The 10,751-nt window shown below is 38.4% G+C and overlaps 1 protein-coding gene across 3 annotated transcripts in view; it reads right to left on the minus strand.

Annotated features, from left to right (window-relative positions):
• Nucleotides 1–1,138: 1,138 nt before the first annotated feature.
• YIPF6 (Yip1 domain family member 6) overlaps nucleotides 1,139–10,751 on the minus strand; it is a 28,667-nt gene continuing 19,054 nt past the window's right edge. For all 3 annotated transcript variants that reach the window (XM_081808733.1, XM_081808734.1, XM_081808735.1), the window contains exons 5-7: nucleotides 8,181–8,306; nucleotides 7,393–7,550; nucleotides 1,139–5,680 (exon numbers count right to left, since the gene is read on the minus strand). In XM_081808733.1, the coding sequence (XP_081664859.1) occupies nucleotides 5,562–5,680; nucleotides 7,393–7,550; nucleotides 8,181–8,306 (403 nt within the window). In that variant the 3' untranslated portion in view covers nucleotides 1,139–5,561. The remainder of the gene's footprint in view (nucleotides 5,681–7,392; nucleotides 7,551–8,180; nucleotides 8,307–10,751) is intronic.

The raw sequence follows: 10,751 nt of genomic DNA on the forward strand, positions 1-10,751 counted from the left end.
CAAGATATTCCCCTGCTCCAGAACTTTTGAAAACATCCTATTTCCTACCACAGTACTCACTATTCCTACCACACCTACTCACAATTTCCTACTTTTCAATACCTACCCTCAGTAACTTGGTCTCATCTCATCCACCAACTTTATTTCCCAAAGTTAGCTGAATTCATTTCAGTATGCAAGCTATCATTAGAAAAGGATCAATATTAACATGAAGAGCAACTTTCCAATTGTGTTCCTGAGACGGGCTTCATCACCCAAGGCATATTACTTCACTTATCTGAGCCTACTTCCTTAGCTATAAGCTTAGAAGTTTTACCTACCTTGCAAAGTGAAATAAAATATATAAAGGCAGCTAGAAAATTTCACAAAATTTTGACTATGTACAGGACAACAACGTGACACTTGCACATGTGCAGATAGATGGCTTTAGACTTGCCTGCTCCCTCTCACCTTTGTTCTTATTCTCTACCATCTGGAATGTCCCCCCTCTCCTCTTGGATGATACAAATTCTCCCAATATTTCAAAGACTTTTTCCTGTACTCACTGACCATCCTGAGGGCTTATGTGGTACCAAAAATAAGAACCACAATGCATTTCAACTATTAGTGTGTACAGATGGTGCGGAACTTGGTTTCTCCAAGTAGATCGTAAACTGAAGGCAGAAATTAGTACAGTCCCCAGCAGATGGGTGAAAACCCAGTTTCCCACCATATTATTAAGCTACCTGATTGATGTGGCTTAGGTTAAGTAGGTAGATATGATTTTAGTTTGGCAAGGAACTAATATAGAAGACTATGGAGTCATAAAACCTGAGTTTGAACCCTGGTTGCACCACTCACTGCGACTCCGGGCAATTTATTTAACCTCCCCCAATTTCCAGGTTCCAAAACTTTGAAATAAGGATAATACCAAAACTTTAAAAGGCTGCTGTGATTAGAGGAGATACTGTTATAAAGTAGCTAACATAACACCTGGTATATATTACTTGCTCAGTAAATGTGATTTCCCTTTTTACTTGCTGCCTGTGCAATCCTACACAGCATTCAGTATTGTCTGATCACAATATATTACATCTGAAAACAGTATGCAGGAAATATGTCTGCGTCTTTCAGCTCAAGAATAGGCACGTACACAATCTCCTTTTCCAGTGTTTTTATTTGCACATTTAACATTCACAAATCATTTTACAGATTTATTCTTTCCACAGGTTCATTATTTACAGGAAAGATCAGGATTAAAATGGAGTATTGAAGAGAACCAAAAAATTACCAGCAGTGATAGCATAGAGTACAAAGGCTCTGAAATAAACACAACAGAGTGGACAAGAGCAGCGTGTGGCCACTTCCTACCAGGCGGAACCACTGACTTCATTAAGGCAAAGCCTTTACTCTGTTATTTCCCCCACCTAGTTTAACCCAAGTAAAAAAAGGATTTTATTCTCACACTACTGCTCTCTGAGGTCTTAGAAATATAACTGGTATTATAAGTGACTAGATGCATCCCCTGACTATAAACACCTGAATAAACAGGTTAAATTTTGATGCATTAACCATCCCTCTGGGAGAATAAAAATGAAAGAGGCAGAAGTCGCTTGACTCTTAAGACTTTGGGAAAAAGGAGAGGAGAGAGAAAGAGAGAGAGTGTGTGTGTGTGTGTGTTGGGTGGGGGGAAAGGAGAGAAAAGGGGCTCAAGGTGGGAGAGGGCAGCAAACCTAACTCTTTCCAATGTACAACTGCTCTTGTGTTTTCCGCAGATGCTAATATAGTGTTCTATTACTCAGGGAAAAAAAAAAAAAGAATGAGAGTTATCTATCTCCAGTCAGTTGTAGGGTGTAATGGCTAATGACAGGGAGCATACCCTGGGAAAGGGGTACATTCATTTCATGTATATAACAATGCAATTCAAAACTGTCTTACTATGCTCCCATCTACAGTGTTTTCCTATTTTAAATCAATTTACTGTGTGACCTTGGGCATTTACTGAACCCTTCTGTGACTCAATTTTCTACTTGTAAAATGAGAATTATAGCACTTTATGTTAAGGAGTAGAGGAGATACATAAAAAGCACTTAAGAATAGTGCCTGGCCAAATCAACAGAGACAGAAAGCAGATTGGTGGTTGCCAGAGGCTGGGGAGAAGGGGAAAAGGAAGTGATGCTACTGGATATGGGATTTTATTGTGATGTGATGAAAATGTCTTAAAATGAACTAGTGGTGATAATTACACAATTATGTGAATATACTGAAAAATTACTTAATTGTACATCACTTTAAAAGGGTGAATATTATGGTAAAAGTGTATCTCAATAAAGCAGTTATAAAAATTCTTAAAAAAATAGAATATTGCCTGGCACAATGTAAGTGCCCAATAAATGTTAAGCCATTATTAGTAGTAATATTATTGTCATTATTATTACTTGGCCATCCTATGGCCTGAGTAAATCCCTAGAAATCCTTTATTTTCAATAAAAGCCCACAGAATCTAGAAAAGTATTTCTAATTTACATACACGAATTAACATTCACACATTTATTTCTATCCAAATTGTCTCAGAAATTAACAGTCTAACTAAGAATAACAATTTCAGTGTTTTACTCTGGAATAAAACAGCTCATGCAATGGATGTCTGATCATATCATTATAGCATTTAAATAAATTTCAATGACTTGATGTCACCCTAGGATTTGAAATGACCGAAGATTTTCATTTTCATCTTCAGGAAAAAACAGGAAGTCCAGGTACAGTAAGTAGTTAGATTATAAGAAGTATACAATTAAATCTTCAAATACAGGCTTGCTAGCCTTCTAATCACATCCGGCGGATACTTCATAAAAAGACAAATATAGTAAAGAGCAAAATGCAGACTGGTCCTATGCCCTGTGACAAGCCCACCTTGCCCAACAACAGAAAAAACCCATCACAATAAAAAGATCCTATTCAACTCATGTAATAAGACTCCTAAGAGGCAAAAGACTTGACAGTTAATGGTTGACATTTAAGACTACACTGCACATTCAAATATGTTTGCATCAGTTTTTATAATCTGAACAGCAATTACATCCAGTCTTCACCTTTCCTATTGCTAAAGAATGTGACAACGGAGGCTCAATCTCAGAAGTAGGAGCAGCAAATGACAAGCCATGACAGTGATATACCACATTTGGTAATGATGCTCACACACTTGAGTTTCATCTAAAGCATGAAACTTCCCAATTCCTGGAACAGGGTTTCCTTTGTTAAAATCCCCTTCTCCTCTAGTCTTTCTTTCTAAAATTAGCCATGTGCCTTTGCAGCAAACCAGGGAAAGCTGTGTTGAGGGTTACAACTTCCAGATAATCAGGTCTTCTTGCCACAAAGAGCAATGCACTTTTTTTTTTTTGCATATATTAAGAAAATAATCATTTATACCATAAAACTGACCATTCATTTTCAGAAAGATAATCTCCATTTTACATCTTCATTTAAATCAAATGAAACCACTCCTTAAGTCACCCGAGAGCAACAGATTAACACACAGAACAAGCTGCCTTAATACCCAATGTGATAACCCCCTCTCCCCTCCCTCTACCCACACAACCCCCACCCCTGTTGTAGCCTTAAAAATTTCTGACCAAAATATTTAGCCTGAGTACAATTCAGTAGGCAATTCCCTTTTGAGAAACATGATCATTTCTTTAATTTTTACATTATAACCATTGGGACAGATTATGAAATAACTTCAGAAGAGAGATGTTTTTAGTAAAGGTTAGGAAATTTCAGACAATGGAAATGGATGATAACTTAAGGACCAATTTCAAATCAAAACCAGTTTCAAAATATTGTCTTTACCAATTCAAGATTGAAAAATCGGCTTTGTGCTCACCAGGTTTATTTTAATTAGAAGGGAAACTGAAATGAATATAAATATATAACCAAAACCTCTGGACAAGGCTGGGACAGAAGGGACCACCTTTGTAATGCTCACTAATTTAGTATCACTCCAAGAACTCATTTGCCCTAGTAGTGTTCTTAGTTAATCTGGGAATGGAGAAAATATGTTTTTAAAATTATATATCTATGTGTAGATAGTCTTTAGATAGAAAATGAATAAATATTTAGAGTCCATGATAAAGAAAGACCGTGGAATAAATTCCTATCTTTGTAAGTAACTGTATATACAATGAATGTTTTCTGCCTGACTCCTAATCTTTTGTCTATTAAGAGTTCTTCAATGTGCAATTTATAGAAGGCAGTAGCTCGTATTACCTTAAAGGAGCCCTGTTTAGCTTAGAATCAGCCTTTCCAGACACTCTGCTCCCTGAAGAGCCTTCACACTTGTGTGTATAAATAGCTGAGGATACAAGTAGAGGTGCACATGTGCAAAAAAAGTACTTGTCTAAAGAAAAGCTAAGTAGCTTTACAAATAAAGTCTAAAACCAAGAAAACAAATTGCTATTCCCCAACCCAAAAAGCACATCTAATGAAAAAACTGCTAAGCCCACTATGGAGAGGTGGCAGCTGTAAACGCACGTCACCCAACGTCATGCTCTAAGCATCTAGCTGTTCTGTGAACCAGCCAGCAGAACACTGAATCCCTCCATGTGCACATGGTTAAATGCAGGCTTCAGATTTAGCTTTACTTTCTAGTTAGAGGCCAGATTACACAGAATAATGAAGAATTCCTTAGAGCTATGCTGTATCCAAACTGCCTCATTCTTCCCTGAAGAAGAAACAAGTGCCCAAATGATAATATGCATTAAGGACCAACCAATCTAAATTTCTGAGGTCTTCCACTCGGGTAAGTTCAAGCACTGGTCCACTGAGAACTTTAATGAAAGGAAAATTACATATTGACTGCTAATAGCTTACATATTCAGAGCTAGGGAGTAAGATTAAAAACTAGAGTATCAATGCGGGGCTGTTAATAAGCATGGCGGAAAAGGGACTATACAGGAACAACTAAAGAAGCTGATTCTTTAGATGTCCTTTGCTTTTTTAAAAAGCTACGAGTGCAGAATTTTCTCCGGTCAAAATCTGAATACTGGTTAATGCATGTTTTCTCCTCCCCAATTATGAAGCCCCTTCCCAACGTCTGTCATTGCCTTTTTAAGCCTAGGAAAGAAAGAAAACAACATGGAGAGACTACCCATTCCTATTTATGAAAAGAGAGGCATATTCCAATAGTCATAAGGCAATGTGTTTAAGAGCTGCACCTGAACTGGTATTCTCAAAACTGAAAATACAGTTGCTAAGTCCACTCAACTTGCAGGATGTATATCCATGTGCTTCCCAAATCACTGGCTGTCACTCGAAAGGACCACAGTGATCCTATCATGCCTTGAGGCAGTATACTGCATATACTACGCATTTTGAAGAAATAACATCAGGAGGCAAAGGACAGCCTTTCAAACATCGGTTCCTTACATAAGCAGTGACGGTGCTTTATGGCTCCCTTTTAAATCTCCTCACATACCAAATACCTCCAAAATTAGACAAAAGAGGGCCAGAGGCAAAGCTCCATGGTGAATTGCATCTTTCAGATGAGCTTTCAATTCACTGGTTTTTAGTTTCCATTTCCTGATTTACTGAGGAGTGAATGTGAGAATCATCCAACTGATGACAAAATAGAACAAGAAAACGGGATAAATGGCCAGGGCTTTGCGGTTTGGAGGCTGGCTATCGGCAAGAAAAGCTGTAGAGGCTAAACAAAACAAACAAAACAAAATGGAATCTTTAATATAGTAAGATTGTCACAACCGCTAACATTTACTCTACTTTAATGTGCTTGGCATAGTCTGGAACACAGAATTACACAAAAAGCTCAGTTATATTTGTGATCTTCAGAGAAAAAGGCATTCTGCAGCATAGTTTTCCAGACAGTTGAGAGCTACTTGTTTCCAATACTAAACTTTGAAAGTTTTCGACCATTTCACATGAGAATCTTTCTAAAAGGAGCTTCCTACCCTTTTCTGAGAAGTTACTGACCTGTGCCGAATACACTGAGAAAGACGTATTGGCTCTTTTAGATGCCATTCTTCTTGTCCACCCAGGAAATGAGACTCATTCTTTTACTCATCAGTGATCACCCTTCATGGGCAGTCTTTCCTGAACACCCATCCTGTATCCCGCCATCCCAGGCAGAACTGCCCACTTACCTCCTGTGTGTCCCTACCATACCCTGCACAGACTTCCATCTCCCACCTGGGATGCCTATTGCCCTTAAGTGTTTCCCTGTCTGGCTGTTCCACTAAGTTCTGAACTCTGAGGATAGAGACCATGCCTAGCAAAATGCCTGACACATAGTTTGTGCTCAAGAAATATTTGCTGAGTTAAAAAATGGAATGCCTTTCTCTCTCTTCTAAAATTCTACTTTCTGAACTGCCATGAGCCCGGACACTGGATATTTAGAACTACAAGTATGGTAAATTATCAGACTCTAAGCGAGAGAATGAGGGGGTTCTCCCATGGGTAAAGCACTCGAGCTTAACACACAGTCTTCATAATATCAATTGTGGCATTCTCAGACCTTATTTTTGGGTTACTTCTTGGATTTTAACCATGTTCCAGAGCAAAGATATGTTAATGCACTTAAAAATATTAGGCAGTCTGTGTGTCCCATGAAGTAAGAAGCCAGTGAACAGTTCTAGTTGAAGGTAGAATTTTAAGAGAATTTTAGGAATGCAACAACAACGAGCACATAGCATTCACTGCCACCGCTATAGGCTCTTCCTAATCTTTGGCAGAATTTTCTACTGAAGCAGCAAAGTAGTGTAGATGATATACCTAACAACCTATACTGGGAGGTAGTATAATACAGTTCTAAACAGGTGTGTCACCTGCTTGGGTTTGAAACTTCATTCCGTATTCACTAGTTATGTGTCCTAGGGCAAGTTGCTTAACCTCACTGGGTCTATTCCTCATCTGTAAAAATGGGACTAATAATACTAGTTTTTATTTATTAGAGTTGTGAGGGTTAAGTGAGATAATGCATATAAAGCACTCACAACAGTGCTTGCCTAGAATAAGCAATCTGTAAATGCTGGCTACTATTCTCATCATGATTAATTTGTCAGGAAAAAGCCCAAGTCATTTCTCAAGTCACCTATGCCTCATCCTATATGCTAGGCTCTGAGCTAGGTCTAGTGTAATCTCCTTTCCCGACCCTATCCATTATTTAAGAATAAAAAAGAAAGGATATGACTGTCCACATCTCAGAAGTCCAGATATCCAACTCAGATAAGGTGGACAGCATCCCTATCATTGCCTACTTAGAGAAGAGGGTTCTATGGATGATACTGGCAAGAATCCTACCACTCACATATGACTCAGGAGTTACACTGCACCTCATCCGGTCTTCATCTCTAACTCATGTTTTTGTCTGCTTTGCTACCATAGAGATAAGTACATTCTTACCTACTATAGACCAGGCAAACATGACGATCACCACAAAGAGCCGGACCATGAAGTTTATAGGTCCTGGCTCAGCCAAAAGCACCAACCGGCAAACCAGCATTGCCACTGTCAAGGGAAGTATACAGTAACCCAGCACACAGAGGCTCTGAAAAAAAGATCTAAAAAATAACATACATCTGTAAAGATCATAAATATAGTTGATCTGTATCATGATACAGTTTATTACACAGATTTCTATATATCATGGATTGTTACCTTCCTTCAAATACATAATACCTATACCCTAACATTGATTTTATGAGGAGAGGCTTCTGTATTAAGCATATGCTTTAATTTTTCTCTCCCCATACTCTTCCTCCTTTCCTCTCAAACTCCTTGAGAGTCAACCATCTAGGGTACCAGATGATCTACTCTAATTCCTAGAGACTTCCTTCTCCCACTGAACCTCTAAGACAGTTCTTAATCTTTTCTAGTTTAAAGACCTACTTGAGAATTTGTTGAAAGCTACAGACCATCTCTTCCGCAAAATGGACATAATCTTCTAACACAAAAAAAGTCTCCATATGATTTCAGGAGCTGGAGAGAGCATCTGAAGCTTATCATAGGACCCTAGATAATTTAAGGTAAGTTAAACTAGGTTATCTCTGTTCAGTGGGTTTAAGAGAACTTTCTCTTTAGCCCTCATTTATTTTCATTTTTCTTTTAAAAAAATACCTAACTAGCCAGACTTCCTTAAAAATCTGATATGCTACCTGGCAAGGGAAAAAGTACATTTTAATAATACTCACATGTTTCCTCCAAGAAGTTTTGAGTTGAGGGTGATAGTAACTGCACCAAACCAGACAATGACAAACACTTCTGCAAACTGGGGCCCTCCATCCTTTTCACTATCTATAGAGCTTCTTTGAAGCATTCTGTGACAAGGAAATGACATGAGAATTGCTTCATCTTTTATTTAGAGCAATAAAGTTAAGGCAAACTTTGAATCAGGGAGCTGTCCTAAACCTTACCTGAAGATCTGTAACATATAGGTTGTACGAAAGTAAAATGCCAGAAATATTTGGCAAGGCTCCCTTACTTCCAATTCCAAATGCCTCAGGACTACAAGGGTCACCTCACTTGGCCTTGTTGGGATGTGTAAATGGATTACTGAAGACCTTTTTGGTTAAGCAGAGGTTATAAATTGAGGGGTCAAATGTGACTCACAGACATGAGGTTGTCAGTCCGTACAAGACTTAAAATGGGTTTAAGTTCAAGTGACAGTTTTTAAAATTGGGAGGTTTCACCTAAAAATATGTATTTCTGGATTTTCCTGAAAAACCTGAAGACTTTCTAACAGTGGGCTTACATTCCTACATGGCAACAACTGGGAGCAGTTGACTGACATAGAAGCAGGTCCCTTCACAAGGGGCTTCAGGTCACCAAATCATGCACACATTTAGGTTACTTCTCTAGCCCCTAGACACATTTGCATTTGTAATCCTTTGGTTAAGGCTTTAGTTCTGACATTTATTATTTTTTTAAGATTTTATTTGAGAGAGAGAGAGCAGAGCAAAAGAGAAAGTATGAGCGGGGGGCGGCGGGGAGCACAGGGAGAGGAAGAAACAGGCTCCCCACTGAGCAGGGAGCACGACGTGGGGCTGGATCCCAGGACCCCAGGATCATGACCTGAGCCCAAGGCAGACACTTAACTGACTGAGCCACCCAGGTGCCCCTAGTTCTGACATTTCAAAATGGAAACAGTCTATAAACCTATTTAGGTGATTTTTTTGAATCAAAACACAGATTATTACTAAAAGACTTTGCTTTAAAATGGAGTAGTTGAACAGTCACTGAAATATTTTCTTTGTCTAAGAATTTTACAGACATAAACTGTTTTGAATTGTGGACTAGAACACTTGGACTGAGTGTCATTTTTTCCCCCAGAAAAATAGTAACACCAAGCTCCCAGTCTCTTTTTATTACATAGTATAGAGGAATCACATAGTAAGTCTCGCCCTGCTATGCTGTTTGCCGGGACAGGCTTCTGTATTCTACAGTTGTATGTACTCCATTCTGAGTCCTGATAATCCGATGCAAGGAATGCTGGCACTCATCACTTGTTGTCTAGAATCTCTACTGCTTCAGCATGGTATGATGGGAGAACATTAATGGGCCTCGAAGGCAGGAGATCCAGAAAGTGATCCTAGTTCTGTCACTAGGTGTATAAACTAGAGTAAATCACTTGATGTCTTGGGACTCCAGTTGTCCTCTCTGCAAATAAATTGGGTTAAACTACATAATCTCTAATGTTAACCTTTTAAAACTAAAAAAGTATATGCTCAGTGATTCTACTATAAACCTGTCCATCAAGGCACTGAGTATTGCCCTTGATGTGGTTATTAAAGGCATAAGAAATAGCACTCTATGTTATTACCTAAATTGCCACATTAAATATGGGCAGAGAAGTCATTAGAAATTTGCTGAATTTAGAATCATCAAAGGTCAAGCCTGGAAGGGATCCTTAGCCATCTCCTTTTATAGATATGGAAGAGGAGACCGAGAGGGGTTAGGTGGGAAGAGACGTATAATAATCACAGAGGAAGAAAATGGGCAATCAAGGAAATCTGAGGTCGAATCCCAGGTCTACCACTGATTGTAGTGATCTCGGTTCAGTCCCCAATCTCTTTGAACCTACGCTTGTTTGTCAAAAAAAAAAAAAGAAAAAAAGAAAAGAATATTCTTGCTATGAGAATAAAATAAAGAGAAGGTATTTAAAAGTTTTCTGTAAACCGGGAAAAATCATTATACACATTTTAGGGTTCTAAGTATCCCAAAATCGCTTTGCTGATAGCACAGTCAGGATGAGAACCCAGAACTGAATCCTAATGCAGTATTTTTTTCCATGCTACCAATGGTTATATTCCCCTTTCCAATGGAACTTCGCTCTTCTGTCTTCTCCCTTTAAGTACAATGTGTATGGAAAGCCTAACACTTTGAAACATGATCTTGCTTTGAACTCTACCAGTTCTACTCTAATTTATTCTCATTCTCATCTTTATTATTATTAAGATTTAAAAAGAACTATGTTCACAAATAAACAGTGCTTAAACCTATAGATATTTAATTCACTTAGTTTAATGATGGGGAGGTGCATGAGAATAAACAAATGTCAGTTCAACAGAAATGGCTAAAACAGGCTAAGAATTTATTGGTAAACAGAGAGGAGCGCAATATCATAAAAGCCATCTATGAAAAACCTACAGCGAATATCATTCTCAATGGGGAAAAACTGAGAGCTTTCCCCCTAAGGTCAGGAACGCGGCAGGGATGTCCACTATCACCACTGCTATTCACCATAGTATTGGAAGTCCTAGCCA

The sequence above is a fragment of the Leptonychotes weddellii genome, chromosome X, assembly GCF_054177405.1.
Source record: "Leptonychotes weddellii isolate Sample4059 chromosome X, ASM5417740v2, whole genome shotgun sequence".
NCBI lineage: Eukaryota > Metazoa > Chordata > Mammalia > Carnivora > Phocidae > Leptonychotes > Leptonychotes weddellii.